Below are 26,960 nucleotides of genomic sequence, written 5' to 3' on the forward strand. Positions count from 1 at the left end.
TTTTAATTAATGCTTCGGAATACTTTTTGTTGATTTCAAAATAAATTTGATTTCATTTATTCAAAGAAGGATTCAATTCAACGTCTCAATTTTTATTAATTCAATTTATTAATAATTTTATAAATTATTTAATATCAATTTCAAATTGCTTTGTTAATCAAACTTAACAGTTATTAATTAATCAGTTATTTAAAGATCATTTTTTGATATCAAATATTTTTTTCCTAATTATTTTTTAAAAATTAAAACCAAAAACCAATACTTTATTTTAGTTTAAATTTTAATAATAAATAATTTAATTTTTTTTTAAATATTTTTTTATTTTTATTTATTAAATTAATTGAAGGAAAAAAAACAACGACTGTTGAAATTTAACATTGATTTTTTGATAATACATTGAAAAATATATAGTTTTTACATCGGAACAATATAGTTGAATGTCTAAATTTTCCTTGATTTTATCTATTAAAAATTATTTGGAATTATAATTGGAACAATGAAATTTTAAAATATTCAAAATAAAATTAATATTTTTTATATTAATTTAACGTTTTAATAATTTGATTAGAGTTTTACCTTTAGGGTGTTCGATTATTGAATTGAATGATTTAAATTAATTGAAATATTGAGAAATTTCAACATAATTTGGGTTGCTTTTTATATTTAAAATTTATTATATATAATTTCTGAAACTAATTTGAAGAAAATATAATTCAAAGGATAATTGAATTTTCCATTAATATAAAGGCATATAATTTTTTAAATCTAACTGACATAATTAAATTTCATTGATTATTTCAGTTAATTATGTTTCTAAACATTCGGATTAGAATTATTGAATATATTAAAAATTATAGATTTTTTATAAATTCAATAATTTATTGATAATTTCGATCTACTTTGAAATATTGAAATATGTAAGAGTTTTTGGTCTGTCAATTTTCCAATTGGTAAATTAATTTATATCTTTACTTAATTTAGTTACACTTCAAAATATATATTTTTAATATTTTTAATCAAAATATGTATTTCTAATTATACAATAACCAAACTTTTCATTATTTTTTTTTCGAAAGATTTGATTTATTTTATTTTTTATTCTACCCATAAGTTGAATATATATATATATATATATATATATATATATATATATATATATATATATATATATATATATATATATATATATATATAACTTTCAAATTAATTTAATTTATCATTGGATTAATCAGATTTTTAAATATTCAAATGATCTAGGTTTTCGACTTTTTATTTATCAAATTTCTTAATTTTTTCGATTAAATTTATTTTAAAAAAATGTATTCAATAATCGATCTCATGAAATCACTTCAACATTCACAACATTCAACACAAAGTTATTCAAAATATTTTTTTCTAAATAAAAACTGTTCAAACTGAAAAACTGTACTGATAAAGCTCATATTAATAAAATTAAACCTCCCATTTTCGGATTTATTTAAAAAAAAATCAACATTTGAATTGGTAAAAAAATAATTAAAATCATATTTAACATCAATTCTATTGATTAACATTTCCTTGAAGTTTTTAATCAATAAAATTCAATAAAATTTATTTTTTCAATAAATTAAAATGAAGAAAGATTTAGGAATTCAAAATTGATAAGTACAAAAAATGAATAATTTGGATATTCAGAAATCTGATGAAATTAAATAATATATTGAATTATTTTTACAATTGAAAAATTTAACAAATGAAAATTCAACCACCATTCTATGATTTTTGTTAAATCTGATTCCAATATATGATGACAAAATAAAAAAAAAATAAATCAAATTGATTCAATTTGCAATTGGCCAAAATATATGAAAAGAAAAATTTCGTTCAAAATATGAATAAATCAAATCAATAATTGAATTAATCGAATCTTTTGAGAGATTGAATATATAAAAAAACAGTTTTTGCAGAATTGTTAAGCTGAAAATTTCAATAATTTAAAAAAAATAGATATTTCAAAGTTTAATTAAATTAATCAATAACCTAAAACAATCCTTACAACTAAAAAATTGAACTGAAAGACAGAACCAATTAAATATTTTTGCGAATATTTTCATTAAAAAAAATATTTGTTTATTAAATAAAACCAATTCACTTTAATACAAATATTTAGAAATATCATCAAATCAAATAATTTCAATTAAATTATAAAATTACTGAATACAGAAAAAAAAAGAAAAAAGAAAAATCACGAAAGCTGAATACACTTAATTCTAATAATAGAAATCAAAAATTTAATCAAAATGTATAAAAACTCTAATTGATATGAGCATATAAATTTCAATTAAAAGAATGACTTCTTTGAATAATCGAAAAAAAAATCAGTGGAGTAATGAATTGAAATAATTCAAAAATTGGAAAAATGGAAGCATCAATCGAATCAGTAAATAGTTTAAATATAAGTACTATTTTAGATTTTTTTTTGTATTCATTTTTCATTTGTTTAATATATGTTAATATTTCCAATGTATTTCCATTCTAAAATTAAATTTTATTTTAAAATTCGTAGTTCGGTTTAGAAAATTTAAATAAAATCATTATTGTATCAGATAAATAGCAAATTTAGTAAATTTTATTTTAGAAATTGGAATAATTTGAACAATCCATTGAAATATAAAAAAAAATCAATAAAAAAAAAACAAAAAATTGGAAAATTGAGAGCAAATAATCTCGATTATTCAACTAAAAAAATATGTAATGAGATAAGTTAAATAATTTAATAACTTAAAATGAAAAGATCATAAGCAATCAGAAAATTAGATGGCTAAAAATTTGAGTTATTTCAATAATCAAAAATGTGAAAAAAAATTCGAAAAATCGGGAAATTTTAAAATTTCAACTACATATTTTGAGATTCTCTCAGTTGACTATCGCTCATCAAATTATATGAAAACAGATTAATTCCCAACGAAAATTAGTTCGAAAAAATACAATAGCAAGACACAAACAATAACAACAACAAGCACTGAATCAAAACACACACATGCCAAGTACCAAACAGTCAAACCATTCGGCATGCGGTGACAGCAGGAGAGCAGCGGCTGAGGCGGGCCAAAAGCGCTTGCGCTGGAGTTGAGCAGCGTTTGTTCGCTGGGACAGGACGAGGGGCGCCATCACAAGCAGGCGATGCGAGCAGAACAACACCGGGAAGCGCTACCTCTATTTCTTCAGCGACCACCATTGTGGCGGCGATCGGATCCGGTGAGCAAGAATCGGTCGAGTCGGTCGATCCGGGGAAACCCGGGTGAACGACCGCGGGGTCCTCTTCATCATCCAGCAGGTATTCTTCCGACCCGAGACCGACCCCGGTGGGGTCCGCTCCGACGCCATCGTCCTCCAGGAAGATGTCCGCATTGGTCGTGAATATCCGAGGGATGTCCAGCTTGTGCTGTTGTGGGGTCGTCGTCGTCGTCGTCTTGTTGTAATGAACTTCTACGGCCTGCATCGCCGAGACTGACTTTGACGAGCTGACCGGGATGAAGTACTGGTCGGGACAGTTTTCGTAAATACCTTCATCGGGTTCCTCGTCACCCTCGTCGTCATCCAGCTCGTGCTCGTGCTCTTCCTCGTCATCTAGGTAGTTCAAATCGAACTCCTCATCGACCTCGTCGTCATCATCGTCGTCCAGATCGGAACCACACGGAACCACCGTGTCGTCTTCTTCCGGTTCATCCGCTTCCGGTTCATCTCCATAGGATGCAATCTGGGTAGCAGACTTGGATAGGACAATCCCCTTTGTAGGAATATACGTGGGTATCACCACCGCCGGCGCTATGTTGATGCCACTGTTCGAGCTGGAACGGACCAACGAAACAAGTGAGGGTGTGCTCGTGACCGAAGGTGGCTGTTCGCCACCGGCCAGCGAACGACTAGGGGTGAAGTTCTTCGCATCCGGATTCAGTCGGGAGTGCGAAAAGCTGTTGTAGAGAGCGGGGGCCGCCGTTGACGGCTGGTGAGGAGATGCGTAGCTACAACCGACGTTGTAGATGTCCGCTATGCTCTGCTCGATGTTGTCCTCGATGTTTATGATGCAGTGATCCTGGCCGCTGACCTGGCCGTTGTTCGGTTGATCCCTGGCGGTGGTGGTAAAACTAGGGAACGCCGGCGGGAGGTTCCCATTGATGGGTATCTGAATCGAGGAGATTTGCGTGAACGGCGGATAGTCGACGAGCACCTTGGTGGCCGGCGGTAGATGCTGCTTCATGAAGAAACTCTCGCCGGTACCCTTTCTGCCGCCGCCGGACGACATCTGGCCCGGTCCGAATGGGTTGAACGAAGCACTCTTCTTGATCAGAGCGCTGTTTTTCGAGATCATTTTATTGGTGACGCTAATGTCGGCCGGTGGGAGACCACCCGGTATCGACCCACCTTCTGGCACAATGCTTTTGTAGGGCGTGAACAGGTTGTACTTCTTGCTGTTGGGTTGATTCAGGGCTTTGGTGTAGATGCACGAAGAGGAGGAACTTTTGGCGAGATGCGGAGAGCAACAGTCCGTCGGGAGGGCGCTTCCAGCGCTGGGCGGCTTTCGAAGGATCGATGTGTTGGAGGAACTTTTGGTGAGCCCTGGCGGGGTCGTCATCTTGGGCGTGGTGAACGGCAGAAGTGGTCGTGGCGGCGGAATAGGCTGCTGACCGAAGCTCATCGCACCACTCGAGTAGCTTTTGCACAGAGGATTCACAAAGTGGCACGAGTGGTTGCTGTAGAAGTTGGGTTTCGATTCACTTTCGTTCACCAACGTCTGGAACTCCTCCTCGGTGAGGTGGTCTCGGATGTGTTTGTCGAGGTGGGAGTACGAGTAGTTCTTCCGCAGCTTGAAGTAATTGCTGGTCTCCGGGATGATGGGCGAGCCACTGTCGCCATCCCCGTTGCTGCTGTAGAGATTATGCATACTGGTGACATTCTTTTTGTACTCGTTGATGCTATTCTGAACGTCCTTCTTTGTCTTGGCCATGATCCGGTCATAGTTCCAACCGAACTTGGGCCCGCTATTGGAGGGCTGATTGGAGGTTGTCTCCTGCCAGAACTTGCTCATCGAGGACTGCTTGGGCGTGTAGACGAACCCTGGCGACGCGTTAGTGTCGCTGCATGGGGTGCTGCCATCGCTTGGCGTTATACGGGTCTTCCTCCCCAGACCACGGTTCGGATTTACGCAACTGAGGTATTTGTTGCTGTTTTCTGCCGAGTTACGTGGAAGCAGGGAGTGCGAGGTACTCCGCGGTAGCTTCTCTGTTTGCTGTTGGCCGTAATGCTGATGGTGATGGTGGTGGTGATTATGGGGCGGAAGTTGATGGTTCTGATGGTGGTGCTGCTGAAGGTACGGCTGGGATTGGTAGTGATGGGCGGGTTGATGCTGATGATAGTACGCAGGGTGACCACTTCCCGCCGAGTTGTTCCCGCAGCTGCCGGACGAATCGTACGTGTGGTACGAACTGGATTTGTCGATTGGGTAGTAACCATGCATTGCACTGGCACTATCGTAGTATTGGACGTACGGATCGTTCACGTAATGATGCCGGAAGTTATCACTTTTCATGTGCGATGGCGCTGAGGTTGCGGTGATCCCCGTCAAGGCCGGACTTGAACTGCTTGGACAGACCCCACCGTAATCAGGAAGACTTTTCAGATAACTGTTCATGAAGTCGATGTCAGCGTTGTACATGTCGTTATGTTGTTGCTGCTGCTGTTGGTACTGCTGCTGTTGATGCAACTGCGGGACACTTAAATCAATCAACTCACCATGGTTGTAATAGGCGCCCCCACTGTAGTTACCATGACCCGGACCAGTCCCAATCATGATGTTCTCGTAGTTTCTGATCGGAGGTATCGGTGGTCCGTTCATAACGGGTTGCTGTTGCGAGTATACATGCGGCTGATAATTACTTTCACTAATCACTTGCTGCGGCTGCTGCTTTTGCGCTTGGAACGACGCCATCGCGGGCCCTTTTGAACTCGAACCGTAATAACACTCACTGTTCATCTCGCTACTGGCTGCTGTCGTGCCGTCGTTGCTGCTATCATTATCACTGCTCTAGAACAAACAATCCGTGAGCAAACGCACACACACACACTAACATTTTAGTCACCGACAGGAAACAGGCACCGCGTCATGACACGAATCGCAGGTACATACGATTTTCCAAAGGTAAGAAACGACCACGGAACACAGGTAGAGAAACATTCACACCAGAACCAAAGCAACCAGAGAATCTGGACGGGAGAACGAATTCGCGAAGTGGTAAACAAAAACACACGAGCAACGTATCCTCAGGGATTCAAGGCAAACCCATACACACGGGACCACTGAGAACGGGATGTATTTTCGAAACATGAATTGACGCGATCGATGGCGTAATGGTGGAACTATTTTCGGTGCACTGTTTCTTTTCTTGCGGGAGGAGAGATGACGATCGCAGCAGCGCTCGCTCGGGGATGAATGAGGATGGACGAGACAGAGCTATAAGGGAGCAGAGGTTCAGAGAGGTTGGGGCGACGAGCGGAAGGGACCAAGAATGCGGCCCTAAAGGTGTTGGACATTGTAAACATCGGTCAATCTGTCTTGTTTGCAAGCGATTGTTGTGGCGTTTCGAAAAAAAAACCTGAAAATGTGGGTCGATCATTTTTGAGTGATTGTTCGATTTTTTATTAACAGTTTTCTATTTTTGTGAAGTTCTTCTTATTCACAATGGTTCATCGGAAGGCGTTCAGGTGCCGTCGCATTTTAATTCAATTTTCCCTCGATGATTCTCATATTTAGTAATTTAATGATATCTATCAGAACAATCGAAAAATCGGTTTTATGTGTTTATCTATGTTTTCTACCGATGCAGCTCCAGAAAATTTGCGTGATAGAGTTTTTAAAATTTTCCTGTTTTACCTCCATACAAAGACAGACGTAATAAAAAAAGGATATCTCAAATCTGATTATCTGTCAGCACGAAAAAAAACCTTTGTATTATACATAAGATGTGCTTATTCCTTTCCATTCAAGGTTTATTCCAATTGAATAAATGAGCTCCAATAGGATAAACTTTTCACTGCAGAACATATACATAATCTTTTTTTTTTCAAAGTTTCGCCTAAAAGTAGGCATTTTAGGTGCCATATAATATTTCTGGAAATTCTACTAAAATATCTTGTATTTGCACCTTGAAAATCGTCAATCGGTTGGGCAGTTCAAAAGTTTTCAGCTTTCTCCCAGGAACCATCTATGCGTCTCCATTGGATTAATGTAAATACATATTAGGAAAAATATTGATCAATGGACGCATGGTTGTTTTAATGCGAAACAGTGAAAGAAGAAAAAAATACATTTCAAAAACGAACAAACAAGTGTGGCGAAGTTTTAATATGTTATGTAAAAATGACTGAATTCTCAAAAAAAAAACATATAAAAAGTTAGGATCAACACCTCGAATACAGTGCATAGAGTATAAAAATTGCTAAATGAATTATAATCGGGTTTATGGCATTTAGCCAAGCGTTGTCATGTTGAAAAATTTGAATTTGTCATATTTCTGCGAGTAAAGACGATAATTGTATTGGGCTGTAAGTTAATGCTTATGGTTGTTTCAGACCATTTTTAACGTATAGCTTTATTATAGCATTGATTGAGCATTTCTAACTCCAGATAGCAGTATATCAGATTTATTTGCTTTGGTTTCGCTTAAACCCCGTTATTTTGACTAAATAAAACAGACATGTATCTTTTTTCTTATTCCGCTCTAAGGGTGCAGACTGGTTAAAAAACTTAACTTTTAACGTCGATATGGACGAATGTAGCCATTTTACTCTTCACCGTTTTTTTTCACTCTAACTTTTATATTTAAAATTCTACATCAGAATTGTCTGCGTACGACTTTTAGAGCTTATCATTACCAACATTTTGCGATGCAGAATTTGTCAATATCTTTCAATATCTTATATAGAAATATTAATAACTTTGAATGGAGTTGAGATATACACAAGTTCTGCGTCGCAAAATGTTTGTATTAGTATGTTATAAAAATCTTTCGAAGACAGTTTGTATGTAGAATTTGAAATATAAAAGTTAGAGTATAAAAACTGTTTTTTTCCATGGTGACCCTAACGCAACTTAAAAAAGGCGCTATATCGGTTATTTTAAGAGATAAAAAAACTTTGTTCTACAATGATGTCTCAAATAACTGGGACTACAACATTGTCGAACTATGTTTACCTCTATCTATAAAGATAAGAAAGTTAGATTTTTTATATCATCGACAAATTTGGTCACCCTATTTTTGATAACATGAAAATGAGCGCTCTATCAGCGCACTTTGTCGAAGATAGTTTTTGTCTACAGAATAACCGTCGAGCTCTAAATGCTAATTTCCACTTAAATGCATCTCCTGGACCATTGTGCATTGGCGGTAGAAAAACTATGATCCAAATGGCACATAGTCCACACTAGGGTGCCAATGAAAATGGTCATCTCTAATTTCAAAAAGTTACCCCATAAAAATGTTCACCAGTTTATAAAACACCCTATGCCAAATATCAGCTCAATCGGACTTGAGGGGGAGTGGCGCAAAGCGGTCAAAGTTTGAGTTTTTTGAAAATCAAAAAAATCACCCAAGAGTAAAGGAAATCGGGATTTTCGAAAAAAAATTAATGCCAAATGTCTTAAAATTCGAGATTTCGAAAAAAAATTGTCAAAAATCGACACTCTGGGACTTCGTTTCATGGTTTCAAGTGCCAATCAAAATAGTTATCTCGATTTTTCATTCGGAACTTGCTGCGAAATGTTGATGTACACGATAATATACCCTATGCAAAATATTAGCTCATTCGAACTTCATTTATTAGTATCACAGACGATAAAATTTGAGTTTTTTTGAAAAACAAAAGATCACCGAAAATCGGGGTTTTCACAAAAAATTTTTGATGCCAAATGTTTTAAAATTACTCGTCGAGACATTAAATCTCAAAATATCGAAATATCTATCTCGAAAAAAAAAATTGTCAAAAAAAAATTTGGCATCAAACAAAAGTTTGAAAACTACGATTTCCGGTGATTTTTCGGTTCTCAAAAAACTCAAATTTTAACGACTGCAACACTAATAAATGCAGTTCGAATGAGCTAATGTTTTACATATGGTGTATTATAGTGCAAATCAACATTTCGCAACAAGTTCCGAGTGAAAAATCGAGATAACTATTTTTATTGGCACTTAAAATTACCAAACCAGTGATTTTTGTCAAAAATTTTTTTTCGTGATGGCACTAGATCTCGTCGTTTCATGCAATTTTAATACATTTGGCATCAATTTTTTTTTTCGAAAACCCCCATTTCCTGATTTTTCGATTTTCAAAAAAATTAAACTTTGACCGCTTTGCGCTACTCTCCCTTAAGTCCGATTGAGCTGAAATTTGACATAGGGTGTTTTTTCGAGATAGTGAACATTTTGTATAGGGTAACTTTTTGAAATTTTAAGGTCGAGGTTTTTTCCAATACATTCATTGGCACCCTAGTCCACACGCATCCTGCAGACATACGCTAAAATTCACGAACGTTTATGAAGTGACATCACTCTCTCGATGAAAAAAAAAACTTTTTAAAATTGTATTAATCAATCGACGTTGCTACTCGAAAATATAGCAACGAGGTTGCTCATCAACGAAAATGCCACTGAAGAACTAGAAGATCAGTCCCAAAGAGGGTCTTCAGGGTAATCACCTTACCGGACCACATTCACGGCTACACCACTCCGCATATCCAACCATCCCTTCACACTTAACATCACGCGACAGATAACAGTGAACTTAATACACGAACACAAAACATCTGGTGGAACGTTGAATCCGCACGAAAAAATCCTTAATAGCAGCACTGACAGAAAGTTGACACGGGTTACGGATACAACAGGAACAACAGCAACACTAACAACAACACCAAGAGAACACCAACGGAAAACAAAGCGAAACCTTCGTCACGATCACTTTCGCCGACGGCTGACCGAAGCCGGATTTGGGCTTGTAGATGATGACCTTGGTCACCGGCGGACCCTCGTGCTTCGGGTCGATCACCTCCTGGAACGAGATGTTCGCCACGGGAATGTCCTTCAGCGTCAACGTTCCATTCGGACCACTGCCCTTGATGGTGGGAAGCTGCTCCCTCTTCACAGCGGCTGCTGGCGGCGGTGGTGGAGGAACGACAGCGACCCCCGGTGTGAAACTTCCTGAACTGGACTCGCCGGTCGATTTGTCCCCGTCCTCCGCGGAGGAAGATGAGGACGTCAGGGGTTCCGGTGATCGCGACCGCTTCGCGTGGTTACGGTCGTGGTTGGCCGTTTTCCTCACCGGAGTCGTCGCTCGCTTACGGGGCGTTGAACCGTTTGCGATGGCCGTGGCCGATGGAGCCTTAGAGACGTTGACAGGGGGGATGACGACCTTGACCGACTTTTTCGCCTTGTCGCCTGCTGATGCTGCTGCTTTCTTCGTTTTAGCGATCGATGACCCATTCTGATGATGCTGCTGCGGTTGACAACAGAGAATAACACTTTTAGCCAAATGTTCTCGTAACGGTTATACAGCCAAGGTGGCAGTATTTACTACTTTTGCCGCGGGAATTCCTGGAGCAGCAGCTGCTGCTGTCGACATGCTGTTTCGGGGGGTTTTCCTCGATGTACCGTAACTGTTTCCTATTCTTCAGACGAAATTCACGGTCACGGGCACCAGTTCTTGAACTTTTGAACTCCTGAACTCTCTCACGCGTAACTGCGAAACGAAATGGAAACGGAACTCGGTATCCTTTTTTCGGGAGACGACTATGAAAGAGAACCTATGAAACCGAACCACACACACGCACACGCACACTCACGAACACCGACCAAAGGTTCTCCACAAAGCACTTCTTTTCTTCTTCCGTGGCGGGCTCACTGTGTCAGCATTCTTTTCTTTTTCTGTGAGTTCCTCCCCAACTCGCCCGATCACAATTTTCCACAACCACTTTTATTCGCGAACTCCGCGGCGCACGTTGATCTGGCAAGATGGGATTCACTTGTTGTCAAACCTCTCCCACCACTTATTAAGCATCACCATTCAATCGAGTTGTTTTTTGTTCTTCTGTGCGCGAGCCGACCAAAAGGAAAATTATCGAATGACGATATGGCGGCGGAAGAGCGGCGGCGGCGATCGGGCACGAAATTTCTCCTTCTCATCCGGCTAAAAATACCGAATGATGAAAATGTTTTCATGAAGGCGCGAGAGCATCACGCTGGGATGGGTTGGTGAGGAGTAGGAAAATCGAGAGTGGGAGGAAAACACGAAATCGAGGCAATACAGAGAGGGACAGAGAGAGTAAAGTGTGAAAATAATGCACGATTGCCCTCTCTTTCTCCCGCATTGGTCGGTATGAATGGGTAATGTGTGGGATCGTGAAGATCCGTGAAAGAGTGTCTCACGACCCACTCAGGTCCGTGTGTGTGTGCGTATTTTAGCAAATTTCATGGGATCACAGGGATACACCTCCGAGAGCGCACTAATCGTGGTCAGCTCAGGATACCCTCTCTCCGGCGGCTTACTACAACCCTGAAAGTCTCTTCAAAATCAAAACGCCACCATTACCAATAAGAATGTAGAATGTTCAAAAGGTGGCGTCAAGGTTCTCGGAAGGAAGCAGTGATAGGAAACAAAGGACCCTAAACGATAAACCATTGATCGCACCATGAATTCCGTGAGTTTCAAGCCTCTAAACACACAAAAAAAGACCAACTGTTGAAGTTGAGATAATTCACAGATTCACAATAATAAACATGATGAACCCAAAGAAAAAAACAGCTGAGAGAGTGGATTAAAAATAGATCGCTCACTGTTCGCCAATCGGTGTGACTTATTGGCGAGATCCTGTCGAAGGTCGGCGAGACCAAGAACGCATCGTGTGGTTTTGGGTGCACAAAAAAAACTAATGTAACAGTTTTTCTTCCTCATATTTTTCAAAACTATAGAGTGCGCCATCGGATTTCAGTAGAATGTTTTTGTCAAATAACATTTAAAATTGATAAAAAACTTGATAACTTGATAAAAAATTGATAAACTGATAAAAATTGCAAAATTGGTAAAAATTGTGAGATTTGTAGAATTTGTCAAATTTGGAAAATAAATTTCAGAAATTTGATAAACTTTAAACAAACATTGGCAAATTTGAACCAAAAAAAAAAGGAATTGGATAGTTTTTAAATCTGACAAATTGAAAATTTTATTTTAATTTAAAAATTTAATAAAATTGAAACATTTGTAATTTAACAGATTCGAAAAATTATAAATTTAATAAATTTGAAATTCAAAATGACATTCGAAATTCACGAATTTGAAATTCGAGATATGTAAATTTTCAATTTATTTACCAAAATCCAATTTCGAAAACCAACGATTTCAAAATTTGAAAATTTGAGCATTCGATATTTGAGAAATTCGATACTAAAATAAATTGAAATTCGGATAATTTGAATTTTGCCAAAATAAAGTTCGATGAATTTTGAATTTGATGAATTGGAAACTTTTAACATTTAAAATTCCACAAATTTGACTTGCTGAGACTTAAAAAGCAGATTTGAAATTTAAAATTTATGAAATTTATGAAAAATTTACAGATAAGATATGAAATATAAAAACTGAAAATATGAAAATTTGAGAAATCCGATGTTAAAATAAATTGAAATTCGGATAACTTGAAATTCAAAAAATTTGGATTTTGCCAATATAAAACTAGATAAATTTTAAATTTGATAAACATATATTTGAAATTTAAAATTCTGAAATTTAAGAAATTGAGATTTAAAAATTTAGAGAAATTCAAAATTCGGGGAATTTAAAAATGAACAAATTTAAAATTTACCAAAATTGAAAATTTAAGAAATTGAAGTGTTGTTTTATTTATCAAAATTTGAAAAAATTGAAATGCGACAAGTTTGGAAATCAGAAAATTTGAGAAATTTAAATTTTAAGAAATTATAATTTTACCGATATAAAATTTGAGAAATTTACAATTCAATAAATTTAAAATTTGACAAAATTGAAAATTTGTGATATTCGGAAAATATTAAATATTCAGAATTACAATTTTGCCAATATAAAATTCGATAAATTTTAAATTTGATGAATTTGAAATTTAAAACATTTAAATTTTCGCAAATTTGACAAATCAGAAATTAAAAAAACAGATTTGAAATTTGGAATTTTGAAATTTTGAAAAGTTAAAATGTAAGTTAAGGTTCTCAAACTTCAAATTTCTCCATTTTAATTAAATTTATAGTTTCTCAAAATTTATTTTTTTTAAATTTTCAATTTCCATTTGTCATATTCATAGTTTTCTTTTCAATTTTAAATCTGGTAAATCTGTTAATTTATTGTTAATTCAATGTTAGATATAATTTATAATTTATTAAAAATTGCAAAATTCGTAATATTTGTAGAATTTGTCAAATTTGTAAAATTTGTAAGATCTTAAAAAAATCTAATTTCAGAAATTTTAAAAACTTTAAACAAATACTGACAAATTCGAAACAAAAAAAAAAGGAGTTTGATAATTCTTAAACCTGACATATTAAAATTTAAGGAATTTATTGAAATTGATAAAATTAAGCAATTTGTAATTTGACAGATTTGAAAAGCTTGAAATTTTATGAATTTGAAATTTAAAATGGCATTCGAAATTTGCAAATTTGAAATTTGAGATATGTAAATTTCCAAAATTTACCAAATTGCAATTTCGAAAATTTACGACTTGAAAATTAAATTATTGAGAATTTGACGAATTTTAAATTTGAGAAATTCGATATTAAAGTGAATTAAAATTCGGAAAATCTGAAATTCAAGAAATTTTTGCCTTCGATAAATTCTAAATTTGATGAATATGAAATTTAAAATATTTTACATTTCACAAATTTCACAGATTATAAATTTGAAAAACCAATTTGAAATTCAAATTTTAAAATTTTAGAAAGTTGAGTTTTAAAAAATTTGAGAAATTCAAAATTCGGGAAATTTTAAAATCAACAAATTCAAAATTTGAGAAATTTAAATGTTGTTTAATTAATCAAAATTTCAAAAAAAAAACTGAAAACAAATGAAAATTGGAAAATTTGAGAAATTTAAATTTCAAGAAGAAAATTTCAAGAAATTTGAGAAATTTTTAAATCAATAAATCTGAAATTTGACAAATCTTGAATTAAAAAACTAAAAAAGAATAAAAATTTAAAAGTTTGTGAGATTTTGAAAATTTAATGTCTTGAGAAGTTCAAAATTGAGGGATTCGAAAATTATGAAAAATTTCATAAATTTGAAATTTGCACTTAGACAAATTTGAAATTTTTTAAGTTTTACCAAAATTGAAAAATTCAATAAATTTAAATTAAAAAAATCAAAATTCACAAACATCAACAAAACAACAACAAAAACAAACAACTTGAAATTGAGGAAGAAAATTTGAAATATAAGAAATTAGAAACTATACTATTTAAAAACAACTAACTTGTAAATTTTAAAATTTTGTAAATTTTGACAAATCTAATATCATAAATTTGAAATTAGAAAAAAAAATTTTAAGAAAAAAATTTAAATTTTTATTAAAATTTATGAAAATTTGTCAAATTAAAAATTTGAAACTTGAAAAATTTTAAATTTTTAAAATTTTTAAAAATTGAGGAAATTTTAAAAATTGAATTTTTTTTTTTAAATTGGATAAATTTTGAATATTGTGAATATTTAAATTGAAAAAAAAATGAAATCTGCGATTTAAAAAAATCGATAAACTTAGAATTTTAGGTAATTATAATTTGACAAAAATGAAATTCGAGAAATTTGCAATTCAAGAATGTTGAAATTTGAGAAATTTTCAATTCAAGAATGTTGAAATTTGAGAAATTTTCAACTCAAGAATGTTGAAATTTGAGAAATTTAAAAACTTAATTTTATCGAAATTCTAGAAATTTCAAAATAAATTTGAAAAGATTCAAAGCCTCAAAGATTTTTAAAGATTTTTAAAGATTTAAAGATTCAAAAAATCAAAGATTCAATGATTCAATGATTTAAAGAATCCTAAATTCAATGATTCAATGATTCGAAGATTCAAAGATTTAAATATTTTTCAAAGATTCAAAGATTGAAAGAGTCAAGATTCAAAGATTCATAGATTCAAAAATCCAAAGTTCAAAAATTCAAAGTTTCAAAGATTCAAAGAGTTAAAGACTCGAAGATTCATAGATTCAAAGATTCAAAAATTCAGAAATTCGGAAATGCAGAAATTCAAAAGATCAAAGATTCGAAGATTCATAGATTCAACGATTCAAAGATTCAAAGGTTCAAAAATTCAAAGTTTCAAAGATTCAAAGAGTCAAAGATTCGAAGATTCATAGATTCAAAGATTCAGAAATTCAGAAATTCAAAGGATCAAAGATTCAAAGATTCAAAGATTCATAGATTCAAAGATTCAAAGATGATTCAAAGATTCAAAGATTCAAAGAGTCAAAGATTCAAAGATTCAAAGATTCAAAGATTCTAAAAAATCCAAAGATTCAAAGATTCAAAAAAATCCAAAGACTCAAAGATTCAAAGATTCTCAAAGATCCAAGATTCAAAATTCAAATAATTGCCGAGTTTACAAAAATTGCTAAATTACAAAAATTGCAACAAATTTAAAATATTAGAAAAATCACAGAAATTACAAAAAAAGGCAGAAATTACAGAAATTGCAAAAACTGTGAATCATTGCAAAAAAAAAATCTTCAATTTTTTTTCATCAATCTGAAAGAACTTCCTTTGATGTGAAAATCCTCGGCAAAAAGTTCATCTTAACCTGCCTTTCTTACCCCCCAAGTTCCCCTAAATTTCGCCTCATTTCCTTCAGCTCAAAATCAACGGGGTTTTCATGCGATAACAATCGACCTGCTGAGCGTCAATCTGATCTCGCAATTCGCTCAATTCGCAATTAACCATAGCCTGAACTTGACTTTCGAAGAAGCAAAAAAGCTCGTACACACGGCAGTACTTTTGTACCGTTGTTGGCACCACCTCAACGCCTTCGTCAATCGAGAGAAGAAAATAGGACCGACCAAAATCAAACGCTTTCGTGGTGGTATGATGGCGTATGGTATCATCATTTTGGCACCCTAAGAGGTCAATAACGTAACGCATGAGACAAAATGTGCTGACATGTGCGAAACGGAAATGGAGATCGGATGATTCATGGCCACGATGGGGTGAAAATAATTAGAGACCATCGTTGTATTTTGGGAAGGATGCGTAATAAGGTTAACTCTCGGTGAACTCTTTCGTTTGTCCCATCGTGTAGTCAGCTGTTTGGTTTGGACATTACTTTTCGTGTCCTTCAGGTCAGGTTCGCTCCAGATTTAGGGGGAACAAGCAAGTTCGCATCTCTGATGCGGCTTCATTCAGAAGAACAAATCGCCAAAACAAATGTCTATTTTTACACACACCACATCCTCCGATCATATTCACTCTCCAGCTGCCTCTCACACCACAGCCAATCCACGCGTCTCAACACAGTGTGCACAGTGTTTGACGTTTCACACCCGATAGCCGCACTTGCCACATGTAAACAACAACAATAACAGCGCCCCCACTCTCACACGGGATAGCTGATAAGTGCCACTTCTGATTCCGTTCACAGTTGATAATCCACACCCGAACAAGCGTCCATGTCTTCCGTAATCAGCCCGGAGAATAAACAAACACAAAACACACACTCAATAATAATTGAACGGAAAAGTGAATCAAAATAAAAGAAAAAAAAAAGTGGTATTACACGACAATAATAATGATCAACACGCGCCCGAATTTGCGGAACTAATGAGATCACAACGATTGTGGTGATCATCTGCCCCACACTACTCTCTTTCTCTTTTTTTTCATTTCGCTCTCGCTACCGAAGACGAACAAAAACAAATTTGGCCGAAGAAATGGGGATGAGAAAGGCGGCAGTGGCGCGAAGGTTCAACGCGAACAGTGTTCGTGGGTTCACTTACTCCACTTATCTCGGGATGTTGTGTAGAACGAGAGTGAAAACTAACCGCCTGCCCTCGGTGAGAAGATTCAGTTCGATTGATTTGTTCCCTGAAGAACTACGGATATTCACTCTTTGTTATAGTCCCTTAAAAACAAAAACTGAACTAATTAACTGTTTAGAAATATTAGGAGTGTTTGGCGAAAAAATAAAAAATGCGAGTTTGAATTATTACGCGAAATATATTTTTTTCGCTAAACAACCGATTGTCCTAACCCATGAAAGCCAGCTTTAGCCAGCTAGAGTTCTGACATTTCGGGAACCAAAAAAAAAATTAAACTATTTTTTGGGTGTTTTTTTAAATATAAAAGTATACATTCGGAGCGCGGTCCATTATCCACAATAGCTCATTTATATACTTGAGCAAAATTGGAGCAAATTATTTTGAGTACAACTTTTTTTTCATGAGACTGTTGTATATAGAAAGATAACAATGTTACGTAGAAGAAAGTTATCTCTGAAGTGAATTGGATTCTAAATAATAACTTTCATCCGATAAAATTTATTGAAATTTTTTGTGAATAAAAATCTCTACTCAAATTTTAATTTTGTTGCAAACTAATGTTTAGTACTTTTGTAATTGTAAAATGTAAAAAAACGAACTAAATTTACTACAAAAAATGGACACACTGATTCTGCATTAAAAAACTATAAGGTATAAACTATAAGTTATAATGGCTGAAGGTAGCATTCTTCGAGTACAGCGCGGACTCGATTATATACAGTTTCTGATTTCTTTTCACTATATATAAATCGAATCCTGTATATAATCGAATCAAAAAAAAATTTGTTTATTTTTATTATTTTATTTTTTTGGCAGACTTATCTCACTTCTTAACTAGGCGAACCTAGCCAGAATTTTCACCTGCCCCCGGGCTTCTGAATGCCAAAGGGGGACTAGGCTCTGCGGAATGCACGTATCTGCATGCTCGTGCTGTTTCAGTCCTGACCGAGAAATTGTCGGACAATCGCGCAGGTGCTAAGGATGACCGACTTTTGGATGCCGGCCAATTCCTTCTCCATGTTCAACACCTTTAGCGCTTCCAGAAGTGTCTTCGGGACAATTCCAGTTCCAGAGAGAACGACTGGAACAATTCTTGGGACCTCCCTTAGCCCCCACAGTTCCTTGAGCTCCACGGCCAATGGTCGGTACTTGCAGATTTTGCGACCGTGGGTCTCCTCCAGATTCTGGTTCAGTGGAATAGCGACATCGATGATGGTGACTTTGCGGTCGCTCTTGTCGTAAACCATTATATCTGGACGGTTGTGGTGGATCGAGAGGTCGGTCAGAACAGTGCGATCCCAGTACAGCTTGAAACGGTCATTTTCCAGGACAGGTGCAGGCAGGTACCGGTAGTTTGGTACGTTGTCTTCCAGTAGAGCACATTGGAGCGCCAGTTGTCGATGAACAATACGGGCCACGTTGTTGTGGCGCTCGGTGTAGGCTGCGTTGGCCAAAACGGGACAGCCTCCCATAATGTGCTCTATGTTTTCACCTGGTTGATGGCACATCCGGCAAATGTCATCAACGTCTTGATGCCAGACGTACCGCCTGCAGTTTCTCGTCGGCATTATCCTGTCCTGGATGGCTATCATGTCGGCTTCTACTACTGAAGAGAGTTCACCACGCGTTAGCCACAGATTAGATGCGGCCTTGTCGACGTGTGGCCGATCCAGTTGATGGGGGTGGGCACCATGCACTGCCTTCTGCTTCCAAGCTGCAATCTTCTCCTCCACTGTCTGCAGATTGCAGTTGAGTTGGTACTCCGCTTGCGCCAAGTGCAGAGCGCTGTATCCTCTGTCGGCGGCGCAGACAGCCCGGTATAGCGCGTTTTGGTTGGCGCGTTCTGCGAAGTACTCGCGCAGTTGTCGTACCTGGGCAACACACAGTGCAGATATGTCGACTATTCCAAGTCCCCCTTCTTTGCGTGGCAGTGAAACTCTCTCCAGTGCCGATTGAGGATGGTGCATTCCGGCCTCTTTAAATGCTTTCCTCATCCTCCTCTCAAGGTCCTCTAGGCCAGTTTTGCTCCATTTGACTACACCAAAACTGAAGGTCAGCAGGGGAACCGCGAATGTGTTGATCGCGCGTACCTTGTTCCCCGCGTTGAGGAAAGTCCTCAGGACACAGTTCACTCGACTCAAGAACTTGTCTCGCAGCTCCGTCTTGATGTCGGAGTGGCGAATCCCGGTGAGCTGTCGGAATCCAAGATATTTATAGGATTCGCCACGAACCATGTCTCTTATGAACTCGCCGTCATAGACCTCGTAACCTCCGGATTCGGTAAGCTGCCCTTTCAGCAGATGGACACAGCGGCACTTGTCAAGGCCGAACTCCATGCAGATGTCCCTGCTTATGTCTTCGACAACCCGGATAGCTACACCTAGACGCTGACGTGAATCAGCGTAGACCTTGAGATCATCCATGTAGAAGGTATGGGTCACTTCTTCGTGAGCGCCGTCGCCATACCTTATTTTATAGCCATGACCGTTTCTATTGAGCGTCCTACTGAGGGGGTTCAGTGCCAGACAAAACCAAAGCGGGCTGAAAGAGTCGCCTTGGAATATCCCCCTATCCCCCCTTGGCTTATTTATTTTTATATTTTTTCTTGCATGTATTTTTCTTTTTTTTTTTTTAATATAAAAGAGGAATTTGATTTTTTATTCATCCCCTTAAAGTCAGAAAATACCTTTCTCACATGAAAAAAAAAATTATCCAGATTCTCTCAGAGGGTGATAGACGATCATATTTGATGGAAAAAATCCTTCTACGCATATGTTCGAATTTCAACAATGACAGAGTTATAGAACTTTTTTGTTTTGTTTCGGACTCTGTTGCCTCGAACTGGCTCTACATTACAGAGTACGCTACGGAAGACGATTCTGTTGCTTTCATTTGAAAGATGACAAAATTTGATACAGGATATAGTAGTGGAACATCTAAATTAATGGATTTTAATAACATTTCGGAAGTGAAAAACTCAAAAGTTAGTAATTGTTAATGTATTATTATTAATGTCATCCTGATTTTTTTATTAAACTGGATTGTTTCTATCAATCAAATTTAAGCTCTCTAACCGCTCTACAATTTGTTCTTTGACACCCAACTTCTATCTATCTTAATTTGGCTGCAATATCGATATAATTAATTCTTGGTGAAAATTCAAGCAAAATCTTCAAAAATCACGATTTTTACCCCACTGTATATGAATTAGTCACTTAAATTACACCTTAACGTTGAAAGGTTACATTTCTTCTTGCAATAAGTCATATTTGAAACATAAAAAAAAAAATTAATCAAACTGTTTATAATCGAGTCCTAAATTGTATATAATCGAATCACATATAATCGAGTCTGTATATAATCGAGTTCGACCTGTATTGGAATTTCATTTCAATTTCATTTTTCATGAATATATGAAAAAAAAAGGTATATCTCAAGGACGACCATTTTTAGGAAAATAGCTCAATCATAAGTTGTGGCAACAGATTCTTGTATTGAATTCTTTTTCTTGTTCTATTTTAGATACGTGTTTCCATTTGTTGGAATACACTTATGAAGGCGCTGAAATATAGGGATTGATACTCATCACTATCGTCAATTTTTGTGTACAGAAACGATTTCCAACGACGAAAAATTTATCAAAATTAAAAAAAAAAACGAGTTCTTTCTAATTCTGATAATTTTTTCTTCCCTGCAAATAGTTGTATAATACAAAAATTAATGATAATGATGATATTGATTAGTGTCAATCACACTAACTTTTAATAATTGTTTCAAGTTATCAGATAACCTTCCTTTTGCTGTAAAAAAAATTCGAAAATCTATCAAAGGGTTTAAACATTAGGCGGTTGAAAAAATGGATACGTTTGGCTAAATATGCCGAAAGCCGATGTTTCATTACTCTATATGAAAAGATGATAAAGTTATAAACAAAATACAGCTAGTAAACGGTTGGCTTGAAGATATGCTTTTCATGCGATGAGATTATTTGTTTGTAAAATTTTGTACTCAAATTACTCAAATTTAATTTGTGTTACAATTTTGTCAACATTTAAGTATTTTAGTTCAAAAAAAACTTTTTGTACTAAAATAAATTTAATAGTAGATCAAATTGAAAATCAACAAAAAAAAATTGTACAAAAAATTAACAGATGCATTAACAAAACTATGAAGAAGTTATTATCCTAAGGGTAAAAGGGTTCGAGTTCAATGGCTGTTTTATCATGAATTCATCAAAATTGGGTATACCTCGAGAACGAATTTCCAGAATAATAGCTCATATAATTCGTTGTACAAACTCTAGTATTGAACTGTTGTACCAAATATTAGTACTTTTGTACTAAAATTTATTGAATTGTTAATGAAATTAAAATACTGCAAAATTCCAAAGTTTAGTACTTTTGTAATACAATAAATGAAATTGTAAAAAAATCAAAATTGACAAAGGTCAACCAAATTTAGTACAACATGTAGTGTAATCTCAAATCCAATTCCCAGTCCCATTCCAAATTCCATTTGAAATGTCACAATAAACCGTCTACCCTGTTTCTGTAAAGTGTCGTGCACCAACGAAATAAGTTCGTGTGTTCGTCAAGATGACAAGTTTCTTGAGTGGTGTGAATTTATTGCACATTAGGGGAAAAAATCGACCCTAAAATATCAAAAAGATGGTCTATACAAATGCTCGCCACCTCGATAAAACACTCTATAACAAATTTCAGCTCAATCGGACTTAAGGGAAAGTGGCGTAAAGCGGTCAGAGTTCAAGTTTTTTAAAAAATCGAAAATCACCCAAGGGGGAAGTAGAGGAAATCAGGGTTTTCGAAAAGAAAAATTATGCCAAATGTCTTAAAATTGCATGAAACGTCGAGATCTAGTGTCATCTCGAAAAAATTTTTTTGTTAAAAATCGGCACTCTGGTACTTTTTTTTTCGGAATACGAAACTGAAAGTATGGTTTTGGGTGCCAATAGAAATAGTTATGTCGATTTTTCATTCGGAACTTGCGAGGAAATGTTGATCTGCACGATAATATACGCGATGCAAAATATTTTTTTAAGACATTTGGCATAAAAAAAAATTCGAAAACCCCGATTTACTTTACTGTCCCCCTTGGGTGATTTTTAGATTTTCAAAAAACTCAAACTTTGACCGCTTTGCGCCACTTTCCCTCAAGTCCGATTGAGCTGATATTTTGCATAGGGTGTTTTTTCGAGGTGGTGAACATTTTTTATGTGGTAACTTTTTGAAACTCGAGATGACCATTTTCATTGGCACCCTATTGCACATATTTACCATGGCGATAAGATGGCGATGATCATTCATATTTTCTATTTATCATGAACTTGATCATTAATATTCATTATCTATCATGGCGACCGTGACAGGAGAAACATTTTCTTTTTATCAATAAAAATGAACACATGATTCTGTATTTAAAAAAGTGTGTGGAAATTTTTATCCTAAGGGTAATAGATTGCTAATACTGAGATGATTTTAGTATAAAATACCAAATCTTAGTACTTTTATATAAATTAAATTGAAAATAAAACCAAAATGGACAAAGATCAACTAAATTTGAACAAAGGACAACAATGGACAAAGATCAACTAAAAAATGAACAGATGATTCTGCTATAAAAAAACTATTAGGAAGTTTTTATATTAAGGGCAACAGTTTTCGTGTTCTATTTTTTCTCGTGAATTTAGGTGAAGTTTATATATCTGGAGAATAGTTACTTCTAAGATAACAGCATATACAATGTTTCCTATATAGAAACTATAAAATTAACATATATAGAAACTATTTTTGTTTGAAAAAACCAGGTGTTTTCATAACTTGAAATAAACTGATGGAGGCGACGTCATCTTTTTTCTCAAGTTTAGATAAATTAAAAATAATCCAAATAATTATCAATGAATACAGTTCGATTTTACGAAGTTGTTCGGAGAACTCTTGAATGAGTATAATTATGAATATTTGGTCAAATTACATGTTTTATTGATATTGACACAATTACCATGCGTTTGGATATGTGCATTAAAACAAACTTGTTTGCCGGACTTTTGTAGAATCTTTCAAAAATTTAAAGGCAATTTAAAGATGTTTAATCCCCTTAGAAGTGTGGACGCCTTTTAATTCCGAACGTCATTTCACCCCAAAAATAACAATGCAATAATTCGGTTGCGAGGACACCTTCACCATAACGCCGTCTAAAAATCCATAAATTATTATCCCCGAAGTTTTACCGACACATTCACTTGACTCGGTAGGATGAGGAGAACCCCCGTCGTGGAAGCTAAACAAATTCATAGTTTAAACTAATGTTTACCTACAGATTACCATCGTTTTTCCCCCGTGCGATACGCGGAGAGGAATAGACAGGAGCTATTTTTAGTCACAATAGTAGTACAAGGCACAAAAAGCAGATGTGCGCCTGCGTGTGTCATCAAGCCGAAATAAAGCGCAAATCGGATAGGATCGTGAAGGAGCTAATCCAGACCGACAGATAAGCTCAACACAAAAGCAAACAAAGCTTGCATGCAAGTTGCGGCGCAGATTTTCGGTTTCGCTCAAAAGATGTCACTGTTGGTTAGATTGTGTGTGAATGCATTTTTCCGTTTTTTTGTTTTGTTTTTTTTTTGTCATCGTTTCGCAACTAATTTAGGAACGCGTCGGTTCGCGCTGATAACCACCAAGTTGCAATTGCTGTTTGTAAAAGTTACTTATAGGATACTCTCTCGCTCTCTAATGGCAGCTAATAGAGATAGCAGAACACTTCGGTGGCGATTGACAGGGCTGGCAAGGGAGGAACTGAGCCGCCGTGGACGCGGATTGCGCCAGCGCAAAGAATCAGATGTGGCTCGTACTCCGTTTCTCCCACCCTTGCCTTACCCGACGTCGTATCACGCACTCGAGAAATGTAACTTTCTCTTTTTTTGTTTTCTTTACTTTTTGGTAAAAAATGGAAATATTGTACCTTGACTGGGGTCCTATCTTCCCTCTCTTTACGTTCCCGATCCTTGTGCCGGCGGGAGGATTTTTCCTCCCGGTGGCGGTTCCGTCGGCGGCTCGAGTCCGGACTGCGGCGGTGGTGCGAGCGTTTCGAGCGTTCCCTTCGTCTGCGGTTTGAGCCATCAAAACTGAAACGGAGAAAAACCAAAAAAAAATAACATAGTTTAGTAATTTTGACTCCTCTTGCGGTGCGCTTCGAAAAACGGCCCCCTTCTGTTGGAACTCAAGCCAGCACCAGGTGATGTACCACTGCATCGAGATGAGTGCGCCCAGATTTACGAGAATAATCGTGGAATTAAGGCAAAACCAGGCTAGCTCTCGAAAACAGATGTTTCCAGCTTTGCGAAGAACCAAACCGATACTTCCGGGGGATCCTTTCGTCCCATTCCACGCGAGACAATAGCGACCGCGGCGACTATTATTGTCATGGCTCGCGGCCCGCTCTACCCACTAATCTTGACACGGCGGCAAATCACAACGCACTACTGTGTGGTTGTGTGGAGTGGAGGCCTAAAAGTGGTCCGTCACCAGGCATGCGAAGGCATTCCGCGAAAGCGAAAGCAAGCGAGGGATTAAAAATAACAGGAGAAAGAACATCGGGAACGCGCGCGAGAACGGTGCCACAGCAGGCAAAACAGGAACAGGAGGAATCCTTGCGTAGGTTCGCTGGTGGCGACAGAGCGGCGACGGCGGCAGTGGTCGTGTTGTGGTCTTGTTTTGCTGATTTTCTCTACACACAGGTTACACGCGCGCGTTTCGCAGCGGATTGGATACATTGTACGCACTGAAAGGCTTTTTTCCTTTCGGTTGGTTATCGTTGTTTCATTCCAGAATGATTTAGTTAAATGTAATCGTCCAATGAAGTCGCATTGTGTTTTTCAGATTTTTTTTTTGCAATATATCAGAAGCAGAAACATATTCATTTCCGAATTGTTAACCGTTCATGTAAAAAAGCTGTGCTCTACAATACATAGGTATATTTACCTAGAGTTTCTCTCTTTACCTAGAGTTTCGGTCTCGATATCAAAAAACTAATATCTCCCCTAAAAGTAGGTATTCGTAGCTCAATTTGGTATTAGTACAAAAATTATGTTTTAGAACAAAAGTACTAAATTTAAATCCTTTGTACCAAAATCGATTCTAATATAATTTTAAAAAAACTCTATGGATATAAAAACACCGAAAATAGTAACATGTTTTGGATTTTACTCTCATATACTCGGGAAAATTTAACGTAATGTCGATTTTTCAGAACACCATATTTAAGCATTTAGAAACGAAATTAAATTTATCTGACAAGTAACAATTATATACAGCTCGAGCTATACTGGAGCAAATTGTTATATAGAGAAATGGAGAAATTTAGACTTACTCCTATATAATTATGTTAATATTGATTTTATTATTATTTCGATTATTTCGATAATAAACGAATATACAAGATTCAAGAGCAGAATCGGAGCATTCATTTTATCCGTAGTAATTTATGTAGAAAGTGGATAATGTTATAAGAAAAAAAAATGATTCGATAATTTGGGACTGTGGATTTGTGTAGATTTTTGTGTTCTTAGCAAAACTATTTTGTAAAATCATTTTTCCTCCACTAAACTTACTAATTTTTTTAACATTTCTGTTAATATTTGACCAATTATGGTACCGAAGTACCAATTATCTATGTTTAGTAACTTTATACTAAATTGTACTTTGTACTAAAAGTTTAGTACAATAAATTTATACATAATTCGGCGTTCTATATGTATAAAATTAGAAAAATTATGGAAAAACTCAAGACAAGCCATTTCTAGGACAAGGACATAACCATAATTTTTTGTTCTTATTTTTTCGTTTGTAGATCCTTTAAGGTTGGGTTAGGTAAGGCCTCACAAGCCTTACAAAGTTCTAAAGTGAAAATCTCAGTTTTTCCTAACACTGACATAGCGACACTGTTCGCAAGAGTTCAGGAAATCAAGTACTAAATAAATAAATAAAATTGTATAGGCCTTTTTTACGTCATATTTTTATTTTATGTATTATTTTGATACTGAAATTGTGTGTAGAATCTATCTTTTCTGTGCTAATCTTGGACAATTTATTTTCGATTTAGTGTTTTTAGTACAAATTCTATTTACCAAAAAATGTTATTGTCAAAATTTTTATGTGCAAAAATGTTCATAGAATCTACGTTTTGTACTGATTCGAAAAAAAATAGAGACAAAATATGTTTGGGGGTCTTCGTAGCCACATTGGTTGCACGTTCGCTTAGTAAGCGATCGATCGTGAGTTCAAAGCTCAGAGCCCTGATCGTCCTTAGGTTATGTTTTGACATAGGACTATTTCTGTCTTCTAGGGTGCTAAACAGGAAAATAGGTCACGTTTCCATGGAATAGTTTCAACAAAAACTTTTTTGCTGCGAACGATTTTTGATGATTTGCCTACCAATCAAATCTTAACTTTTCTGAGATTATGAGAGTATGTGGATAGATAAAATTGAACAAAATCGGAAGCATTCCCATTTCATTCTCGATAGGAGCTCGTTTTCTTCGGTTCTGTTTTGGAAGCACAGAACACTCGTATGGGGAAATTGGAATGCTTCCAATTTTATTCAATTTGCGTAGCGTATAATATGAAAAACATTTGCAACCTAAACTCCTCCCTTCCACTAATTCTACGCTTTCGTTAGGAAATACATAGCACATCTCTGCTCGTGTGCGGATCGTAGGTCGTATTACTATGCAACAAGCCCCTAACTTTGATGGTGCTAACCTAGTTTTGAATTAAACCAAATCACTGTGTAGAGGTCTAAAAGTGTTCGTGCTTACGCATGCTTGTTTACGTCATTTCATTGTATTATTTTTTTCTATAGTAGCGT

General features: G+C 35.8%; 1 protein-coding gene across 8 annotated transcripts in view; it reads right to left on the reverse strand.

Moving 5' to 3' along the window:
- Positions 1-16,903, reverse strand: part of LOC129762119 (uncharacterized) — a 57,960-nt gene extending 41,057 nt beyond the window's left edge. Inside the window, exons 1-3 of one of the 8 annotated variants that reach the window (XM_055760103.1) lie at positions 10,609-11,146; positions 9,979-10,527; positions 3,194-6,064 (exon numbers count right to left, since the gene is read on the reverse strand). In XM_055760103.1, the coding sequence (XP_055616078.1) occupies positions 3,194-6,064; positions 9,979-10,527; positions 10,609-10,653 (3,465 nt within the window). In that variant the 5' untranslated portion in view covers positions 10,654-11,146. Of the gene's footprint in view, positions 1-3,193; positions 6,065-6,119; positions 7,016-9,978; positions 10,528-10,605; positions 11,147-16,816 lie in introns of those variants that run through there. The other 7 variants (XM_055760102.1, XM_055760101.1, XM_055760105.1 and 4 more) reach the window with 7 other exon arrangements.
- Between the last annotated feature and the right edge of the window lie 10,057 nt (positions 16,904-26,960).

This window comes from Toxorhynchites rutilus, chromosome 1, assembly GCF_029784135.1.
Source record: "Toxorhynchites rutilus septentrionalis strain SRP chromosome 1, ASM2978413v1, whole genome shotgun sequence".
Taxonomy (NCBI): Eukaryota; Metazoa; Arthropoda; class Insecta; order Diptera; family Culicidae; genus Toxorhynchites; species Toxorhynchites rutilus.